Here is a 23,312-nt window from a genome sequence, read left to right as displayed (position 1 = left end):
CATCCATCCATCCATCCATCCATCCATCCATCCATCCATCCATCCATCCATCCATCCATCCATCCATCCATCCATCCATCTCCTGTCATTTCATTGATTCTCTTCAGTACATCACGCTATCTACTTATTTGCTGCTCTAAAGTAATTTTATAAATGTTTTAACTTTTATAACTATCATCAGCTGTATTCTATCAAGGACAGGAAATACGGCTCTGTTGTAAAAGAATGTGAATGACAGACTGTCACTTAATAAAGCTTTTACAGATTAGACTGGGGATATTGGGATGTCAGCTTTTGGAATTTCCTGTGATGCATGCAATCAAATTGTTTTCCTGTCATATTCAATGAAGATGGCAAAACAAGTGAAGAGGATCAATCTTTTGCAAAAAGTGGTGATATTACTTGACACCTTAATTTGTTAAAACTTCTCAGTCATTTAAGGACAAACTATATTTCAGTTATTGATCTGAATAACTTTTTCCACACCCAGCACTGGTACCATGTATTTGAAATAATTAGTTCACAGCTGACACAAAACGATAAATATTTAGGACTGTACAACAAGCCCCCTGGTTTTAATTGCCTTAAGGAAACTTCCAGGACATATGGAAAACGGAAAAACTAACTAGCTAAAATGTTTGCACTAAAGTATACTTTCTTTAGAAGTTTCTTACCAAGGGAGGAAAAAGTGTCTTTAATAAGACCTTATAGTGATTTCAATCAGCCAAGGATGAAGACAAACCCCAGTAACATTGCTACTCTGTCGAACAGGGAAGAAAGATAGTAAGTTCTGAATTAGTGTGTCCTCCACTCCAAGAAAAATAGGTCAGTTGTGGGTTTGTGATGGAGCACAACTGTCTTTTAATGAGTCTAACTCTCTGAGCAGCACTTCAGATAATTGCTGGCCTGGGCTGAAGAGGCTCACAGACCTCTGACGACGGCGGCTTTTAGAGTGTGAGGTACTTACCGAACCATGGTCTTGAGAAACCAGGGCCTGTGAGCAATAGAGGGCACAGCCTCGTCCATCAAGGGATGCATCTTGATGAAGTTGAGTGTGTCATCAGGGAACTCATTGGATACCTTGTACCTCTCCATGGATGGAGTGCCAGCACAGCTGCCAGGTCTGCAAATGGAGTGGAGGGAGAGGAAAGCAAAACATATGAGAAAGAGGAGAAGAAAACTGCCCAATAGAGGAAAAGTTCAAATGAAACACCACTTTATAACAAGAGGCTGCCAGAGGACAGAAAGTCTAATTTTCTTAAAATCAATATGAGTGAAACTATAAATGGCAAGACACTTATTCCTAGACCCTTCGGTTATATAGCAGGACACAAGATGTCTTCTTTTCTGAGTTTGGGGTAATACACCAAGACATTCTATCAGAGTGATCCTTTTAAAGGGAGATGGTAAAAGAGAAGTTGATTTTGATGGCATATCCACTTTGCAGGCATGTCACCTCAGAGAGCTTGTAAAACGTCTTTACAGTGTGCTCTTTGGTACCCTTTCACAACACGTATTACACACAAGGTCCCTGAAATGTCAGCCGGCTGGCCTTGCATTGTAAATATGTAAGGAGCAAGCCATTAAATATACATTTGTGACTCCTCTAGAGAACTGTTTCCAACATTAGGATGTGCAGATATGGAGCCACTGGTATAGAAATGTATCTCAAGTTTGACATTTTTTAACACTTTTTTTCGGGGAACTGGAAATACTTCTAAAAAAGCAAAGTCATTTGACTCTCCAGGTAAGGCTAAGACATCTGCCAGCCTCCTCCAAGCATCCCGGGACAACCAATTATTGTTAGGAAAACAATGAGAAATTTTTGAAATAGTTCTTAAATAAAAACATAATTCTGCAAAGTAAAAGCCAGAGATAAACTAAGAACCAGGGTACTTAATCATCCCATATTTTAGCTTGATTGGCCAAAACCAATCCAAAATATATTTCAAACCATTAAAAAGTAGCATTCCTATTTAAATACAGGTAGTGCTAGGAGCAAAGTTCGCTATTTTCAGCATCAGAAAGGTCATTAAAAATTTAAAGTCATTGGAAGTACAAGTGGATCTATTTATAAAATGTATTTTTGTTCCTCTAAAGATGTATCATCTGTTCTTGTTGCCACATCAGATTCCAGGAAGACTAAACCGAATAATGAAAATTGCTTATTTTTATCCTGGTTAGATTCCAAAAGGATAGACCTCTTATGCCTATTATGGCACATGATGGACATCCACCATGGAGCACATTCCTTCTGACAGGGGTTCCTAACCTTTCAGCTGATTACTCAAAAGATAACAGTGAAGAAGTTGATCTCTAAATTAGTGCACAAGCCTTTAATCAGGGTGAAACAAACATGTCTACTATTATAACACAAACAGCATCAACAGCTTTTAGTTTAAAACAGACCTGTATTTATGCATCATGTTTTTATCAAGCCTAAGCATCCCTTATTGGAGATGCACCAATCAGGATCTTTCTTTGCATTTCGGATTTATTTCTACTGCTGATTCAGTTATTTAGTTTTAAAAGAATAAAATGTTATCTTTGTTAATGGATCACAAATGCTGCATGCAACATTTATCACATATTTAATTTGAAACAAGGTTTCTATCTCTCTGTTGCTGTTAAATATATTGAGCGTTCTTAGTTTCCATTAATTTATCAAAAATAATAAAAGATACAGTTTTTTAAGTATTGCTTTCCTGTCAGTAAATGAAAAGAAAACTGTCCAGTTTTTTTCTCCTGGCTTAAACTTTGAGAATAAACAAAGAGATCTAGTAAAGCTAGCTGCTGTAATAATGCAAACCAATGAGAATTTAATACTTGCGATTATAGTTCTCAAAAAGAATTAAGATTGTAAAGCAACAGGATAAGCAGATCAAAGCTTCACAAGAACCAATGAAGGGAAATCGGCCAAAGAAGTCTGATTGATCGTTTTTGTTTTTCCTTAAAACCCAGGTATAAATGTGAAACTCTTATACTAAACTTGACTTCAATAACTATACTAATTAAGGTCACTATTTTACCTTGGAATACATTTTGGAATAAATTTGCCTACAGGGTATGTGCACACAGACGCATATGGCGCCAGAACGGAAACAGACATGCATTAAATATGAAAATCTGCAAATGATTGGGTTTGAGAGTCTAGCAAATGGAGGAACAGACTGCCACAGGACCAGACCTTGGTGGCATTGTTACAGCTCTCCATCTGCCTGCCTGTAGATAAAAAAGAGTCTGAATGCAGCAGAGAGCATAAATGTAATCAATCCAATCAATTACTGCAGTAAGAAAACCTGAGCGTATCTGCTTCTTGAAATATCTGACCTCGCCGAACGTGAGCAAGTTGTTTATATACAAATACTTATATGCGTTCATTTCTGTATTAAGATGAGCAATTTTGAGACTGTCTTTTGTTCAGGAATCCAATCACTCGTCATAAAGCAAAACCCACACACCAGCCAACAGATATCATAGCCAAGATCTTTGTATTAAATCAGTTTTTTTTTCTTCCCTTGAGGACATAAGAAAGCCCTCAATGCTTTAATTAATGAGATAGATGGGAGATTGATCAGGTTGGTGCATTTGTGGAATTAGCCAGCCATATTTAAAATGATCTCATGCTTCATTTGCTGATGCTTATGCAGCTGCGGGTGGGGAATAGAAGAGCTAATGGGTGTAACTGTGAAAAAAAAAAAAAACTTTATGTGAGTGAGAGTGGATATTTGACCAACATCTTGCAAAAGTCTTCACACTTATTTAGCATTATCTCGTGTTATTCCACTTTTTAATGACAAGCTGTATAATAGCAATGTTATTATACAGATTTTATGTGGTAGATCAACACAAAGAGCAAATAAAGAATAACATAATCCATGGTTTTCATTTTTTTTAAAAAAAACTCATTTCAAAAGTGTAGCATGTATAAATATTCTGATGGACTAGGATAATATTCAGTGCAATTAGTTAGCTTTAGACCTAATCACTGGATGGGATTCCTTTGCAAGTAATTCAAGCTTGGTATCAATAAGATCTTTTGTTTAGACTTCAGGTTTGCTAGAAAGCATTCTTGATCAAAAATTATGATGTCATAAGAGAAATTTGTGTATGAAGAGAAACAGCTGCTAATTTCCCTAACCACACCACCTGTCCTGAAACATGGTGGTGGCAGGATCATCCTTTGGAGATGGACATATACTATGGCAAGACAAAAACATGGTCATTCTGGAGGGAAAACTGCTTCGATGCTGCAAAGGAACTGAGACTTCCACCGCCCTGCAGAAAGAAACAACCCAAAACTCAGGTTGGCTGCTTGGCTATAAAGAATGAGCTAAAAATTCCAGTCTCTAGTTGTGCAAAACTGGTAGGCATACATCAAAGACTTTGGATGGCTCGATACAAATGGCCTCCAAACTTCTCAGACTATTCTTGCTTTTAAAAAAAAGGGGGAAAAAAAGAACCATCGATCCCTTTTTCTCCGTCTGAAATCATCTACATTGTTTGGATCTACTCAAAAAATATAAGCTTTCCACACATTATAAACAGTTTAGCAAGGAACAGTAGAGGATGCACATTAAATATCTAAACTATGACCAAAGAAACTACAGTTACGTGCAGTGTCCACCATCTCTGACAGAAGAGAAATTATGTTAAAGACACGGAAGGATCGTCTGACAAATCCTCAAAAGAAAGTCAGAGGAACTTTGGTGATCGGTGTGTGACTTGGAGCAGTGATTATAAATAAAGGCAGGAAGAGAAATGTATGTTGTTAATGTACAATACCTTGGCCTGGGAACCCTCTCTTCAGGAAAAGGCGTCCAGGTGGAGTCTGGGGATTTCTGCTCTTTGAAACGCCCAGTAAACGCGTGGGCCACCTCAGCCATGTCATACGCACACACTGCCGAACCTGGAATGCTGCCACAACAGAAAGCACACATATTAAGGATTTTTAAAAAAAAAAAATGCATAAGGGAGTCTGCTGACTGAACATTTCAGAAGGAACACCTTGCCAATTCAGGCTATCACTAAGAGACAGAAAAATGGATTTACAATCCATTTTCAGAGTGGTTTAAATCCCATGAGGATTGTTTCTTATATGTTATGTTGAAGGAGAGTTTATTGAAATTCTAAAAGGACTTACACTCCGTTGAGTTTCTAAAATAAAGTTAATATAAAAGGTATTTGCACATATGTTGGATGCCAGGTTTGTGTGATTTGAAACAACAACAACATTTTCAGATCGTTTAGACATTTAACCACTAACCTGCTCATTTTCAATTAAAAGCTTTAAGGAGGAATAGAAAACCCTCAAATAATGTGGCTGCGTAATGAAGCATGTCATCTTATAACTGGGGATGCGTTCATTTGCCACCACATTCAAACCCATGTGAGACTGAAGTCAGTACATGTCTAGAGGATGATTAACCCAAATTAAGTTCAGCTGGTTTTTCCTAACATTTTCTGAGTCTTCAGTAACATATAAAGTAAAACTGACAGGTTCTCAGGATGCCAAAAGAGGGTCACCAGCCTTTTGGGGGTCACAGACTAAAATGTTTGGATACCTGTGCTCTAAAATCAATGGAAAGAAAATACCTGTTGCTGACTGTGTAGGAATGTGAACACAAATCCCATATTCTTTAAACATCTGGGTGATGGAAAAAGAATGGCAAGATGGGAAAACTTTTAAATCTATCAAGGTTTTGTGAGAAAATGCCTAATGATAGCAAAACCAAATTTATTAGCAACATTCCAAAAGGTAACACTGCACATCATCAAAGGCCAACCGGTAAAGCATGGTGGTGGCAGGATTATGCTTTAGGGGCTTTTTTTCTTAAGCAGACTGAAATTTTGTGTTGTAATTTTAAACAGCACTAAATAGGAAACGACTTTTGTAGGAGAGACACTGGACATACAGTATATCATTGATACACTAATAGACTCCTACCTGAAAAGACGGAATCCTGTAGTGAAATCAAAATGTCCTTTAACTAAACTTATATGGACACAATATTTCAATGTTTTATGCTTTATCCCAAAAGGTTTTATTCTACTTTAAAGTGGCACAGGTCTGTCCTGTTAAAGGAGGAAATAGTATTTATTTATTTGGTCTATGCACCACAAAACCTGGTATTTTAACATGGCTGTGCTTTTTTTTTTATATACATGATAATAGTCGATCAGCTACAGCATCTTTCCCATATGCTTTCTTTCTGGCATCGAAGTTTATCAAGCGCACTGTAGGACTTCTGATATCAAACAACAAACTATCTTTTTACTGCCTCTCATTTTGAAATGGAAAGGAAATGTCCATTTTATGATAGCGATTCAGCATCAGCTTTTGTGTTGAATCAATGCGTGGCTCATCACTGAGTCATGTCTATTTTTGTTAAAATTTAAAAAAAAAAAAACAGACAGAGAGCATTTTCTGCCTTTTTCCTAGTCGGATTTTCTCATCATTGCATCATGAATTAAACTCGGCTTGTAGACATCGGGGAGACCCGAATACACAAGAGTGGTATTATAGAGAGCAAGGTCAGGGAACTGTTAATTCTCTGCTCAGTTGCTAAATTACAATAACTACTGTCTCCATTGAATACATACAAAAAGCTAGACCATGATAGTCTTGTCTGTACCAGACGGCTGATGAGGAGGGAAAATAGAGAATAAGGCAGACAGCAACCCTGCAGCCTTTCCAGACAAACTCCACCTCTGTCTGCACTCTAATTTGAGACTGTGACGCAGAATGGTAATAGCATTAATTTACCAAAAATTTTTTCGAAGGCTCACCTTCTTTGGATTTCTGATCTAAGTATGCTCAATTGAGGTGTCACTTCTTAATTGTCTTATCTGCTTAAAATGCGGCTATAAAACAGAAAATAACAATATACTTGAGCTACCAGATAAATGCTGTGCTTTTGTGTTAAATTTTCTATTCTCATTGCTTTCAATTATAGTTAGGAACATTGGAAAAAAAGGTTTAAGGCCTGCAAGTCAAAAGAGCAGCAACTGCTTTGACAGAGGATGTAAATGTGCATCCAGTACTCGCCAAGATGTGCTGCAGCCTAACCAACATTGATAAAGGTCAGGTTGCCACAATGTTTTAAAAAAAACAAGCCAAGGAAAAGGACTAAAACCTGAAAAGGGGCTTCTGGTTTGTTGAAACAAATCAGAGATGGCCCTCACTGTCATTCAGGTTACCTGTTGTAAGGCGTGGAGAAAGTAGCCATCACCACATCCCTCCCGTTGATGTGGATAACGTCTGTCACGGCCTGCAGGATGTTGAAGTAGAAGTGGGAGTCCCCCGGGATAGAGCAGTTCAGGCGGGACTTTAGAAACGACGTCCACTGCTTTTCCAGGACGCGGGGCGAGCCTCCGCGGTCATTTTTGCAAACCCTCGCCACTCGGGGAAACACAACCTGTTGGAGTCACACACATTACAACAATGAAATCATAATTATTTTTTCAAGACATCAAACACAATTTATGTAGATTTTTGGTTTGTTTTTTCCAGTGTTTATGCTGTGCCTTGTTGCCAAACTACACTCCTTGTTGAGTCATACACCAATTCACATTTTAGGACAAAGGAAAGATGGTGTAAAATGAAACAAACAAAACACGTTTTTTCCCCTTAAAGAACTTGATATATACGGCGAAACAAAATCCTTTGTAGATAGCAGAGTGTTAACCTGATATTTCATCACTGTATACTTAATTAGACGGAGGAGTAAATTGGTGTTATGTTTGTGAGCCACCACCTGGCAACAATAAATTGTAACCATACAGCCATAACTGAGCACCAAAAACTTTAATTACAGCATGCTGTTGGATCTGGTAGCTAGCGTTGTAATTAGCTGTTGTCACACTGTAGTTAACAGCTATATCTCCAACCAGGACCTGAAATTGACAGTGTGAACGAGTGCAAACATGTATTTAAACCAGATCCTCAAGTATGCATACACACACACTGCCTTCAACACACAGGTATCCTCCGATTTAACATTGACCCACATACTGAAATGAATGAGAGATTCGCCAGTACAGTCAGCTTCACCCATGGCTGATTTAAAGTCTAATTAAAAAAAATACTGTACAGGTGAAAATGTCAAATTGAAGGACGAATTATCCCATGAAAAGAAGTAAGTGTCCCTTAATTTATTCTTCCAGCAAACACAAATCTCTGTCAGCAGATCTATCAGTATCAGTTTCCAACTGACACAGGCGACTCCTCACATTGTCAGGGAAGGCCATTCTGTCGGGAAATAATGAAGAGATATCTTTCACTGAATGTTGAATTGCTCTCTGCTCCATCAGATCTCCCACCACTTGCATAATTACACTGATGCTGCTTTCAAAACACCCAGCAGATTGAGAGGCTCAATCTGTATTCATGCTCTATATAACACATGGCTGACGGTTCCGGCACTGAATCCATTACCTCTGTGTTTTGAGTCGCCTCAGATCTGCTCTCATACCGTTCTCTCTTATACTCCCTTTAAATCAGTCTCCAAAGTACACCCTTGTCTTCCATTCTACCTGCTGCTCCATTAAACCAGATTCAAAACTGCAATGAGATAATTAAGGGTGGAATTTTCTCATCCTGCTGTTGAAATACGTAGCTGAGATACGTCTGGTACGGTACTACTTTTTCTTCTTCCTCAGCTTTTTCCTGTTCTCTTCCAGGTTGTTTCTTTGCAGTGCAAAGGGGGGATTTCTCCTGGGAACCATTGAAACGAGAGGTCAAACAGAAGCACCGTGGAGCGGATGGGGATGTGCAATTGAAGGCATATATTTAGACTCCAAAATAGGTCCACCAGACATCAATAGATTTTGTTTTTCTTGGTCTATTTTAGGTCCTATATCCTGCCTACTGTTTCTAAAATATGCTTTGGCCACTTAGAAACTCCTGAGAGGTTCCTTCCAATCATACGATACGCCCATATCCTGGTAGCTTCCTTGCACACTTCCTCATTCTCCCAGTAAATAGGAGCTCACCCCTGATTAGAGTTCAAACAATAGCAGAAGAACTGGGACTGTGCTTACCTTTCCCATTGTGTTGTACTCCATTGCAATTTCCCGAAAGAAGAAATAGATGAAGTCCCCATAATTGACTGCCTGGACAAAGTATGGCTCTGCAAAATAGCAAAAAACAAAAGAAAGAGGAAAGGAAGTCAGAGGGGTGTTTTGCCATGAAAAAATAGTTCTGACACAATATTCAAAAGCAAACAGAATATCTATCAAATTATGCAAAGAAGCAAAGAATCTCAGTCTTGAGAGCATCAATTTACAATCCTTTATGTGGGCAAAACAATTTGCATGCAAGAAAAGACTGCTTCCCTGTTGGGTTTTGACAGACTGGACTGGTGTTTGTTTCACCCGCAGGGCAGAGAAATTTTGGTTGGAACAGGAGGGTGAAATGGATCAGTTTCAAGATGAATGAAGAGTGTTTGCATAAGTGGTTCTCTACTTATCACCAGCAGGTAAAACATTCTTCCAAAGTGGTGACACTGAGTACAAAACACTGTTTTACAGCATTTATACAAAGATCTAAAAGAAAATATAGATATATCATGATCTAATGTAAATGTAGATATCAGGAACAAATCTGTTCAATCAAGTTGAAGTCTTCAGGGGCATTTATGCAGACATTTTTTTTTTCGTTACATTATGTCCTCTATTATATATTTTACACTATTACCAAAGTTAATATATAATTGGAAAATTTTTATGTAGATCCCAAAGGACTACACGTTCATAATAAATAATCAGTGTTACATACATACATACATACATACATACATACATACATACATACATACATACATACATACATACATACATGTATATGTATGTATGTAGTCAGAAAATTGTACCTCAAATAATTATTAATATGAAGATTGTATATTTTCCACTTGTAACTTTTTGTGGCAAACTAAAGTATTTGACTACTATGACAATTTACAAAATACAGAACTTTTTAAACCCTTGCCTTCTCTCGTTCAGCCTGCATTTAAATGCATTTGCCAATGCCTAATCTTCATATACATCATAAATCACAAGACTCAAGGTATATCATCCACATTTGAAACTTACAAAGTTGTTTTATTTTGCCTCCTGTATCTAGAAGCATGTTCTTTTTTTTTTTTTGGTTTTGTCTTCAACCCACCTTTAAGCCATTTGGAGTCGTGTTTGACAGTGCGAAGAGTCGGGCTGTCGCCAAGACTACGATAGATGACCGCATCGATCGCTAGGAAGTCTGTTACAGTTGCTGAGTACAGCTTGCCATCTGGACAGGGAATGCAGAGGAAGAATGTGCAATGAGGAGGAAAGATGGAGAAGAATAAAGGGAGAAAAACAGACCGAGCCATAAAGAGGAGAGAAAATAAAAAGCATTAAGTAACAAAGAGATTCCCACCCTCCATGGCTGGTTACACTTGCATGTTTCAGAGAACTGAGAGCTGGGAAATGAATGAATAACACAAACCTAAGTGTTTCATCCACAAACAACTTCAACTTGTTGCAGGTTTATGAGTGCCCAATCTCTCAAACAAAAACACAGAATATTCACGTACAGCTTAAAACACAGTCACACGCTTCCTTGTTCAAGCAAATACACACATATGACTACCCGCACACAATGCACCACCAGAATGATCTCAGCCTGGCTTGGCCTTAACCACAGTGGAAACTCCAACAATCTAATTGAAAGGATAGCAAAGAGAGGAACCCTCTTGATTACTAAGAGCTTCCAGCTCCTTTCCAAGTAGCTCTGCTAAACATTAACTGCTCGGGTTTGGCATCTATCCCCCTCATGGGACAGCTCATCAATAGTGTCATAAATCAGGTCACAATAAATACGCGGGAGAACTGGATGTCTTTAGCAGCACATGGATCCTACACCATCAATAGAGAGAGCTGACTCACTCTTGTTTCCGTTTTTATAAATCACATCCATATTAAAAGAAACTAAATGAAAAACAAAAGGCATAACTGCAAAGCCAGAAGCAAAAAAAAAAAAAAAAACTGTTTCCATTTTGCTACTGATGCGTTTCCATGGACCCTAATAAGAAACAAATTTCAGATGCACTGCAAAAGTAGCATTAAGTTTGGACATTTTCTTCTGGAAATTGTTAGACACGCTGCCTTTCCTTTATATGTTATCACAATACTCCAATTTAAATAAACCACAGGGTATTAAGGACAATATCAAATACAACTATTTATAATCTGTCACCCAAATATTCTCAAGTCTCCCTTTTTAGCTTAGACTGGTATCAGTAAACAGTTAATATTTCTGTCCAATGTTATTCTCAACTGATAGGGGTGTAATGTGACATCACCAATAAGCGAAAGGACGGACAACATTTACTTGACCAGAAACTAAACACTTTTCTAATCTTTATAGGAAAAATATCACAAATCAAAAACTGATAGATGACAGATTTTAACTGTATCAATTAAGAATAAAAGTACTGCTGCCTAGTAAAGAAGCAGTTAACACCTCGTCCTTGTATGTTCAAAGCACTTACGCTCAACCAGGCAATTCAGGAGCTACCTGCTTCATGACTCTGAATGAAAGAGTTTCAAACAAATCTGTTGTCAGTATTTACTTTTCAAGGGCCCTCGGTAACAGCTTAGACTTTACCAGCCAAACTCGTATCCTGGCAGCAACTAACTACTGTAGCTCCAAGCCAGACCACTTACTATGAGCAGAACTATTGGAAAACGTACGTTTTATGGTAAATCAGCAAAATCAGCAGGATCCAAAGTTAAAATGTCTAAATGAGTGACTTGCATAGAGGTGTAATTCTTACCTGCAAAGAGGGCAACGTTGGCATGCTTGGCATCATAAGGACAGCGTGCCATCCCACTGATTTCTTCTCCCAGAGCCTCCAAGGAGTCCATCTGGAAAACAAGAAACATTAAAGGGTCACAGGTAGGTGCAAAACGAATTTATGCGTGGTGTCTATATGAGGAGCTGCCCTGACTAAAATAAACAGAGTCCTGGCAGCCAGATGAAGGTAAAGATATTGAGAAAAGATTTTAAAGACAGTCTTTAAAACAAAACAAACTATTATATAGATGAGGGTGTTTTGATAAAATAAGGTTGTCTTACCCAACCCAGCAGTGTGCTCATTTAACTCTGACCTAAACTAATAACCTCAGGATGCCGTTCTGGTGCCCCACTGAGGTCTGTCAAAGCCACACATGTGGGTGTGTCTGAGAAATTGTCACCAAGCAATGAAAAAATATGTATTTTTCACCGATATGTGTCTCAGTATGCTAGAGATTTGTCTCATGCTTTTCATCATCCAACTTTCTTGATGTTGAATAAGACTTTAAACAATCCTGAAAAAATATCTTTAACCCTGGTGTACTTATTTTTTTTCCCCCCAAATATGAACTTTTGTTGTTGTTTTCTTTTCTTTTCTTTTTTTTGTTCCTGTGAAGATGTATTGATGTGTATGAAATAAAATCGGTGTGAAGGAAAAAGGTGAGCACACAGATTATCTAGTTGTGTTGTGATGTTGGTTATTGTCGCATTGATTTCATTCTCTATTTATCCTTAGAGGAGTGTTGGCCTAGTGGTTAGCGCAGTGTGTTTTTTCTCTGAGAAGGTTGAAAATACCCGGTTTGATCCCCACAGCCTGCACTCTGGGTTCCTGAGCAAATCCCTTAACTACTGATTGCTCCTCGAGCGCCACACAATGGCTCCCCAAGGGGATAGCTCAAAATGTAGCGAACAAATTTCCTCATTGTGGGACAATAAAGGGATTTACATGGAGCCTGATCGGTCTCAATATTCACAAATACACATATGTGATTCATACATGCACAGGCACACACAGCAAGATTCCTGGAAGCACAAAAATATTCTACACATACAGTAAAAGCTCTACACACACACACACACACACACAGCACGATAAACGCAAGCATACAAGATTACCACATGCACAGCACAAGATTTGCAACACATTTCTGGTCCATAAACAATAATAAATTCAATTACAAAGTACCAGTAGTCTTTAAACTTCACTGCCTTTATGTGTGGATTTTTGAGACTCACCTCGACGTGCCTCGATAAACAAATACATTTTTTTTAAAGGAGATGGTTTGCAACCAATCACAGAGCTCCCTTGTATAAGCCAATCATAAGAAAGTACTCGCTGCATAGATTTACATTTACATTACATTAACCCAGAATTCACTTAGGAGAGTATTCGTTTTGGACAAGGGAGGCCTTGGGATCCCCTAGAATGACCCGATGAGAGTGTCACTATGAAAATGATGTCTGGGTTAACTTCTTGAAACATTTTTATTGGAACTTAATCTATGTTAGGGGAAGGACAGTGGACAAATGGATGAACTTTATTGGAAAATATTGGTAGTTAAATTGCAAACAATCTCTAACCAATGTTATCAAAGCATGTGAAATTAAATGATATTCTTTAGTATCATTGTTACGTTGTTTATTAAATTGACCCAACTGTAATTCCATTTTCCAACCCAATTTTACTCCTTTTTCCAGGCCTGAAAGCTACAGTTCAGTCAGGGATCTCTTTAAATTGAAATTAAGACAAGTTCTTAATTTTTTTTTTGTTTTTCCAATTGTGTTCCAGTGCAATTGGCAGAGCATGTCACATAATAAGACCTAGATGAAAGGTCACCATCATCCCACCATGGGAGAGCGTGTGTTTCCCAGCATGTCTCAGGATGCGCTCTAACCCTGGCTAATGACCAGGGGCACACACACACACAGACGAGAAATAAAAAATCCTCTGCAAAGCACACAAAACATAGTTATTTTTTCATCCATATTTCTTTCTATCTTGTTCTCCACAAACACTCTCCACTTTCTTCCTGTCTCTTGACAAAGGTCTTGTTGGGGGGCGTGGCTCACCGAGGCTGCAAACTGCCACCCTTTCTGGTCTCCAAACAGGTCATTTTGTTTTCTATTCCTGGCTCGGCGGAAATGGTTATCATCTGCCCACTAAAAAGGTCACTCATTCATACACACAAACTCAGATGCAACGGTGGAAAAGCTTGCCAGAGAAATTGTTCAGGCTGGTTTGGCAGGGAAAATTCAAAGTGACCTTTTATAATAAACACAGAAGCACCAGTGGTATGCAGGGCATTGCTCGAACTCTCATTCATTCCGTTTCTACAGAAATTAAAGTAGGAAATATAGCAATGTAAGATGGACATATGTCGTTCTAAAACAGGAGAGCCTGTAATCATAGATTATATGCAGCGGATCAGAGCAAGCAGAGAACATAAAGGTCAGGTGTAGCCACCGAATCTGTGTGCAATGTCAGCAGCTTCTGTCATCTGTGTAACATAAGCCTTCCCTACTTCTCTGACAAACACTGACATATCACTCCAAGCTTTCCCACACCCCTTCCATCTCCTCAGATGATTCCACTGATGCTGTGACCTCTGTCTGCTGGGCCTGGCCGGCTGTCACTAATCTGTTCCTGCCGTCCAAGTAGAGGAAGACACTCCCGCCCCCGCTGCCGTAGTACGCATACGGCTCCAATCTCCTGTCGAGATGGCATGAGTGGAGAAACAACACCCTACTGCTCCTTGCATGGCATTAGCCTTGTCAAAAGCAATAGTGTGTGTTTTGAAAAATGGCAGGCAGAAAAGGATAAACCTGCCACACTCCACCACATTTTTTAAACATGAGGAAATTCAATATCAGAACTGCTTGAAGGAATTGTAGCATTATTCCACCATTTAGCAGACAAACATCATTATCCTGTCAACCCTATTGGCTGCAACGAAGACAGACGGACTTCAGCTTTGTGGAGACAATTCAGCATAATGAGAGCTCTGTCACATGTTGCATTAACACACTGCTCTAGGGATCTACTGTATCTTGGCAGGCTGAATATACAGTAACCTTGGCTTAAGGTACAGTGCATCTAGATGAATTAATTACTACAACAGCTCAGTTGTCTTTTCCATAGGCTATGTGCTAATTAATTAGACAAACAAAATGTGGAGCCAAAAAATGCCCATCAGGAACATTATAATTGGTTCAGAATTCAAAGTGAGGTTCTGATCCCACATTTGGGTGGTTCCGTAAGGATGCCATTATACGCTTTATTTACTGCTATCAGTTCATGTTTTACTGAGAAAAAATAGCTGCTGTTTTTGTTGATGCTACAGAAATGAAACCTCACTGGGACTCAAAATACTCAGTAAACACTTTTTCTACTCTATTTGTCAACTGCACAAATATAAGGTTTTGCTAGAGCTAATATTGTAACATTTAACAAGTGATCTTTACAAGTTATTTGTCCCACGTCTAGTGGGTCAAATAGATTGTGTTGAAATGTTAGCCTCCATGAAGTTTGCACAATAAAGCTGAAAACTGATTAGCGACCTCTAGACGTTTTTGTTGTTTTTGTTTTTATGTCCTGAACTTGTGCTGCACCTTTTGCAACAATCATGTGATGGGAGACACACAGATTGCCTTCATTTTTTTATTCAACATATTGTTAACATATTAAGTCTAATTTAGGGAAACATCTATGCGTAATTATTACATTTCTTAAATATATAAAGCCAAAGTCCCAAAAAATGTTCTGGTATAAATCAATTGTACAACACGACAATGCTGTGCATCAGCTTCATTAGCCGTTTGAGCTCTAGGGTGTAGCTTACATACTGTACCTATATATTTATTAAATCCTGAACAAATTGCCCAATAATGTTAAACAGAACTTTGCATCTGAGTTATTTTTCCAGTCTGAAGTCTGTGCATGCCACCCTGTCTGTCTAAAACTCTCAACTGCTTTAGGTTAGGAAGTTTAATCCTGTAAGGCAAATAAGCCAAACCCGTGTGCTAATTCTGTTTTAAATTTTTATTTTCTAAGTCACAATAACCTTAGTTTTTTTTTTAATGAGGTGCAAAAAAGTGCAATGCCCCAGACCATAAGTAACAGGGAGAAACAATGGGATTGCCAACTGTCTAAAAGAAACAAAGGGAAAAAAATCCTAAAACTTTGTCATTTTTTCCCCAGCTTGTCATCTTTCTGAGCATTGTGATTACCTTGCATTTAATTGAAAATACAAAGAACTAAGTGCTGTATGTTTCCTGAAGCTCTATCATGTTGGGAGTGTGTCAGCAATGCAAAAATAACAAACTGTCTCAGTAATTTATGACTATAACTCAATTCTTAGGGCCCAATCCTTTTCTTACTCCTTCCCTTCTGATCTATTTATAGTTGGTTGACCTACTCTCTGCAGCTGGGTTTGGATCCAGCAAATAGTTCTTCTGCAACACATTTCCCCACCTGCAACAACTTTGTTCATCCATAAAGGTCAAGTGCACAACTTCCCACCTGTCCTGGGAGAGGTTGTACAAGCTAAAAACAGAGAACATTTCCTGGGAGATTAATGGTCATGGCCCATTTTTCTGTAACTAGTTTCTGAAGAATATAAGGAGGAAAAAATGTATGTTGTTAGATTTTGGACTAACACAGAAATGTGTTTGACTATTTGAAAAAATATCTTTGTAAGCCTCGATTATCAACATAATTATTTCTCTAATCTGTCTGAGATTCATTTTCCAACTTGTAATGCATATCAGTAAATCATTTTTTATATAAAATGACTTATTAGCATTTCAGAATCTACATAATAGGTTTCAGAGAGAAAAACACAGGCGAAACCATTTATCCAACAACAATAACCACTTTGTGAGCACAAATCATTTCAAGTACACCAGAACAAAGTCCAGGCCACATCACCTGGGAGTCTCAGCAACCCCCGCTGCTGCACCAGGCAACAGGCGATGAAACTGACTCCATTCATATATCAACCCAGCTGGATGGGCCGTTTATTATGGCAGCACAGCAGGTGAGTGACAGAGGGAGAAGGCAACAGAAGGATAGATGGTACAGTGACTGGACGGACAGAGGGAGGGAGGTGTTAGAGCTTTTCAGAAGAAGCAAAGAAATAAGAGAGAAAAATATATCAAGTTCTAACATAGTTTTTAAAAGATCTGTTTTATGATTATTTCTGGCACAGTAAGCTAGATGAGCTTAGTGTGTGATTTAATTTAATAAAAATGCAAAGCAATAAAGAGAAAACCTTGATCAGGTTCTAAAAGTAATACACAGCAGGGCAGAAACACTATGTTGAGTTACAAAATAAAGAAATAACTAGGTGGGAAATGCACTGGAGCAGAAAACAATGTAGGATGGTGCTGATTTGAGCTGGTGCCTTCACTGGTCCTTTCTCCCTCTCCTGTCTCCCCTCTCCATGCCTTCCAGTCCCTCCTGCTTGCCCTCGCAGCGTCGTTGATTAATGTGGGATGAGGCTGGCCCCAAAACAGAGGCTCTTTTCAGTGCTGTCACACTGGTGAGATGGAGAGCCAAACTGTGGCCAAGGTGGATTTACCCACATGCACGCACAACACACACACGCAATTTTGTCCAGGCTGCCTGGATAACCCCAGCAGGCCATCAAAGCCTGGTATCTGCCCAGAGAGTCAGCCAGCCTGCCAGCAGAGCAGCATGGGAGAAGCTTTGAAAATATGTGTTGTAAGGTTGCATGTTTGCAAAATTTTCTCTGGCTATTCCAGTGCTTGCATACCTTTTTTATCCATGGGTGCAGACACAAGAGTGAGAAAAAAAAAACTTAAAATAAATTTACCTAAAAAGTTATGAATTGAAGCTACTGTGCATAAATATTAAAACAAACTAAACACATAGGCATTGTCTTGCGTTACAACCACAAACGTCAATCTGCTCAACATGAGAGTTTATGTAGTGATAGACTAAGTTAAAGATGTGCATAACTGTAAAAGGAGGGGAAATTATGACAATGGTTTACTTTTGCATTTTTGCTGATATCCTGCCAATACATGTCTATCCGCCTAAAGTGGCAATTTGATCACCGAGAGGCTATTTGAGGTAGGATAACTTATTGGCACCACAACTACATGTAATGCTCTGGCAAAATCTGCACTTTATGGGAGACTGTCAAGAAAACAGTGAAAGAAAGTCATTGATGAATTTAGTTCTCGGTTTGCAAAAAATCAAGAAATAGACATAGCAAACATGGTAAACAAAGTACCTGGTGAAATGATAGCAAAAGCAAAACACTTTAGTCTTCATTCACAACATTATGATAACGTAAAAACTAGAAGTGATCATCACATTTAAAACCACAACCTGTGTAGAGATGCATTGATACAATTCCTGGATGCTTTGGATATGGGATCTGACATTGACTAACTAGCTGGATCAGATAGCAGTGACAACCTCACCTGGACTGTAAACACCACCTCACTGGTGAAAGAAGTGCTTTTATTTCTGGTGGATGATGAGGAGAGTCCACCTGTCCCCACCCATCACCACCTTCTACAGAAGCACCATAGAGAGTGTTCTGACCAGCTGTCTCACTGTGTGGTGTGGAAGCTGCAGTGTCTCAGACTGGAAGAAGGCTGCTGAATGTTGAAAAAAACTCTAAATCATGTCACAGACTCTGCATCAAACTTCCATATCAATGCATTTTTTTGCACCATGTTTTTTTTCTCCAACAATGTTTACATTTGATCACTGCTGCACTCTAAGAAATGGAAATGTCATGAGAGCTGTACAAATTGAAATTTCTTTTTGTATACACTCTGTGTATACAAAATGACAATAAAGTCTAAGTGATGTTGGTGATCCAATTCACTGCACTTTACATGGAACTGTTATTTCTTTCTTTTTGCTGCTTATTTGTTCATAAATAATGTAAAGTACATCTATATCTGTGTTATTTTACCTTTTTTACAGTGTTTATGTCGAAAACATAAACATTGTAAAAAGCTTTCAACTCACATGTAACTATATGATTCAATTATTCAACTGTTGAATCGGATCAGGCACTATGCTGGGCCGAGGTATCGGATTGGATCGAATCGGATAAAACTGGATGACTGGACCTCTAATCCTGTGAAATATGGTGCTGGCAGTCTAATGCTGTTGGGAGGCTTCTGTTCAGCCAAGAAAGTAAGGCAGCTTAGAAAATAATTCAAAATGATATACATGTTTGCTGTTCCACAAGAGAACCACCCTAAACATACAACCAGATCAACATAGAAGGATTTATTCAGAGGAACGGCCCAAACAAAGGCAAGAATTGAAAACCATTGTTCAGATACAGTATGTTCTCCACTAAATATAACCGAGTTTGAGCAGTTTAGCAAAGATTACTATTAACTCAGATTGATTAATACAAAAGCAATGTAATCTGCTCTTTTACTGATTATCTTTGTAAAATAAAATACAAAAAGTTCTATATCATTTACTATACACCTCACATGCGATGTATTATCGACACAAAATAGGGCCCATCAGTGTTCATGGCAGAAATGACACATTATTAAATGTAAAATTATATAATAACTATTATTGTTTTTGCATTTCATATTAAGGAAAAACAAGTAAAGATGCACTGATCCAGTTTTTTCTGATCGAATCCAATACCAATACCTGGACTGAGCATATCAGCTGATACCTGATACTGATTCAATACTACTGTTAAATCAATTAACCAAACAACTTGCCATGTGAGTGAAGGCATAAGGATTGACATAAGCATTGTTGACATAAAAGTTACAAATTAACAAATATAAATAATCACTAGTTGCTCTGGGTTTTCTGCATGATGACGTAACCTTTGTTGCAAACATAGAATTGAAGTGACTGTATTGTGGTGGTCTTATTACTGTTTTAAAAAAGAAATTAATAAAAAACAATGGATGCCGATGCTAGATTGACATTAATTATCCGATATCCAATCCAGCTAATTAATCAATTATGAAAATTAAGGTTTTAAAAACAGATTTATTGCACGTTCATATAAAAAATATTTTCTTTATTATTTCATAATGTTTCCCAAATTTGTTAAATTAAGTGTCCTAATTTTTCTGTCACATTCACGCTTGTGTCTGTCTGCAGCACCATTTCAAACAACTCTCAAAGGGTTTCATAACGCCTCCCCCACATATCCCAGTAGCTCAAGCACACTAGCAGCAATATCAGTGCACTAACTGCTAAAACAAACCTGGAAACCCTAACCAGAGGCACTATAAAAGCTAACCACCCCTGATAAATGCAGAGACATAAAATTCACTCTCCTTACAGGGGGAGTCAGTGAATTGAAAGACACTCGCTCGTAGCATGCTGAACCACAAAACCAACGGACTGGAAACGTCTTCCTTTTCTGATAAACAGACCTAGTGAACCAACGCAGGAGAGTGTTCCCCCACGGGCTGCAAAGATAAAATCTCAGTGTCACATCGCATCTAAACAAAGAAAACAATAACCTTAGCAGAGACTCAAAAAAAAAAAAGGACACTCTGTCTCCTTTTGCTGATCTGTCTACAATTTTACATATGCTGCTCTGTCATGTTTGGACCACAAATCTATAACACAGAAATAATTAAAACTTCACGGTTTAGACTAGGGTGAAAATATTGTACTGAAAAATAAACTGAGCTAAGTGATCAAGTAGAGCTGTACAACAAATCTCAATAGTTGCAATTCACAGCATGTCGACGTGTCTGGACAGCCAGATGGAGCTTTACGGCGTTTTATATCCACATCTATTCAGCAACTTAGATGCTGAAGCTCAGGGAGAGAAGTGGGACCATAGTGTGATAAAATAAATAGGGAGTCGTGTAGAAAATGTTGTTGGTTGCTATTGATTTTGTCATTGCAATATACAGTGCTACTGAGGCAATTTTATGTTTTTTTTCATAGCCCTTTTGTAAGAGGGACTCATTTTATTTATTTCTTTTAAAGGATGCTTTATTAACTCAACTGAAATGTTTCACAGACAGGAAGAAAGCTTTTAGATCAACTCAGCTGCCCAAAAAACTCTGAATGAATGCAGAGGAACAACATTTAAACCTAAATTAACTTACATTAACTCTGCTGAAACATCCTTCATTATATTCGATCTTGATGGCTCATAAAACAGGCGATTCACTCTAATGTTGTCATATTTGCATTGGAACTGTTTCTACATCATACAATACCCTTGAATATTGTTTATATCACTTTAATATCTATTGAATGTGATTTTAGTACTGTGGTCCTCGGTCTTCTGTTGTTTTTCAACTATGTTCTCTAGTGAGGCCTTCATAGAGTAGCTGGATCAACATCAAACTGATATTTAGGTTAGATTGCTTGCACTTAGGGGAGCTAGGAAGATGAAGAGACATAAATATAAATCCATGCCCCGTAGTATTGGTAAGTTTTATTTTCTTTCCAATTAAAATTAAATGTTAAAGTAGTTTTTTGCTTTACCGTGACTCTGTGTGAATACATCTCAATGTGCCGTGGTAACTTTATACTGCATATATTGCATATATGCTATTATCTTTCATTATTTATCCTTTATTATAACCCCACTAACATACATATAATGCATATCCTAACTTTTATTTATAATCTTTATATAGCTTCCATATTCATTACACAATTACTCACTGTTTATATATACCAATACATGCATAGTCTCTGAGCACATGTAAATACATAAACTGTACTTGTGACAGTGTAATGAAAATAAAGTTGAATTCAATTCTATTCTATTCTAATATGCTGTATATCTTTAGCACAGCCTGTATTATTGAGAAACGATTCTCAAAGTAACACATCGGTAAAAGAAATCTTGTTTTATTTCCAATCTGGGATACCCTTTGCCTGGAAACACATTTTCTCCTTTATTTCCCCCGTGCCCTGTTTATTTGAACATTCATGACTTTAGTATCTATTAAGAAAGATGGAGACCATGGCTTTACTAATTAAGATGATTTCATTACAATTATTGAAATATTAACATTTTATTCCTTTTGCACTTAAGTCCAATTTATCACACTGCTGATCAACAATTTTAAAACCAACTGTCCACTGCAAAATTGTGTAGAAATTAAAAAAAAAAAAAAAAGATCCCATATAGAGTAGCCCACTATAAATTGTGTAATCCATGAACTCCCGCTAAAATGTTCCACTGTCCAAGGCACTCCCTGTGGTGACCATCTCTATGGTCATTGCTTCGAAGTACCAAATAAGGCATTTCGATAGAGTAGCATATCTTCACAATGATAAACCTTTGAAGATGTAATCATCTTTATAGCCTTTGATAACTATGATATGGGAAATCCTTACCAAAACACCCATAAGTAGCAAGGTTTGAAGTTCATTCTGAGAAATCCTGATCGCAATCACTGCCATCAAAACTACAGGGAGTTTTATTAAGTGTTCCTGATTATCTTAAATATGAAGCCTATACTTATGCTGCAGTTAATGCTGAAATCTCACTTAGAATTATAACCAATGACCAAACTTTGCACAGCCAATTGGATTTCTTTGCAACCATCTTTTCAAATCTTTAAAGTCATTTGGAATATAAAACAATCAAAGAAATATAAATCACAAAAAAAAACAAATATGATATTAGTAAACATCACTACTAAATGTGGACACCATAAGTCCACATTTACCTGTGCACACTCAAAACTCTTATCTAAATCAAAAATATTCTGACATGTGCTTAAAAAAAAAGTACCCCACACCCTCATTTCTGCTGTATACAATAAAGCCCAGTGGGTGCAGTATGTCTGAAAGCAAAACTGCTTCAATGTAGACACGTGTGCTTCCTTACCTTGTAGGTTCGACAGGAGGGGTTGAAGGCATTTGTGCCACAAACAAATAGGGTGTCTTCATTTTGCTGCAGGAGGACTTTGATGAAGTTGTGACACTCATCCTTCAGGGAGCATAGAGCAAAAGAACAAAACAGGGAAAATGTATGGTGACATTTGTGTTTATACTTTTCTACTAATAGCAATATTTGTCTTGTAGAACAATAAGCTTGTTCTTTTATGCCTTTTTTGTGAGGTACAAGATAATATGCATATGCAGCAGACACTAATTATTCATAAGGAGGTGTAATTGTTTTTAATGAAGCAAATCTTTTTATATATGATTATAGAGCTGAACGACATCAAGATTCCTACTTAAATGCTTTACAAATTATGAAAGGAGCATGTTATATAAGCCATTAAATGTGTTAATATGTCTTCAGGGTCTTAGGTCAATGTCTGTGAGCATGTTTGAGAAAAACAGGGAGAGACTGAGTTATTAAATCTGATGTGAACTTGTCTAACGTGGCTGATTTGGAAACTGAAGAATATGTTACCTTATGCTTTCCTTTCATTCTGCAAGTGTCTACATCTGCTTGTCTGGACTTCCAGGTCATTTTCTAAAGGGAGAGAAAGAGAAATGATTGATGTAAACAGG

The 23,312-nt window shown here is 37.8% G+C and overlaps 1 protein-coding gene across 2 annotated transcripts in view; it reads right to left on the bottom strand.

Moving 5' to 3' along the window:
• sema6a (sema domain, transmembrane domain (TM), and cytoplasmic domain, (semaphorin) 6A) overlaps window positions 1-23,312 on the bottom strand; it is a 147,587-nt gene that overhangs the window by 43,150 nt on the left and 81,125 nt on the right. For both annotated transcript variants that reach the window (XM_015377137.1, XM_015377135.1), the window contains exons 5-12: window positions 23,212-23,274; window positions 22,678-22,779; window positions 11,814-11,904; window positions 10,166-10,285; window positions 9,043-9,131; window positions 7,201-7,418; window positions 4,786-4,917; window positions 968-1,123 (exon numbers count right to left, since the gene is read on the bottom strand). In XM_015377137.1, coding sequence (XP_015232623.1) covers window positions 968-1,123; window positions 4,786-4,917; window positions 7,201-7,418; window positions 9,043-9,131; window positions 10,166-10,285; window positions 11,814-11,904; window positions 22,678-22,779; window positions 23,212-23,274 — 971 coding nt within the window. The remainder of the gene's footprint in view (window positions 1-967; window positions 1,124-4,785; window positions 4,918-7,200; window positions 7,419-9,042; window positions 9,132-10,165; window positions 10,286-11,813; window positions 11,905-22,677; window positions 22,780-23,211; window positions 23,275-23,312) is intronic.

Source organism: Cyprinodon variegatus, unplaced genomic scaffold (genome assembly GCF_000732505.1).
Source record: "Cyprinodon variegatus isolate N-32 unplaced genomic scaffold, C_variegatus-1.0 Scaffold147, whole genome shotgun sequence".
NCBI classification, from domain to species: Eukaryota; Metazoa; Chordata; class Actinopteri; order Cyprinodontiformes; family Cyprinodontidae; genus Cyprinodon; species Cyprinodon variegatus.
This window is presented reverse-complemented; position numbering and strand designations above follow the sequence as displayed.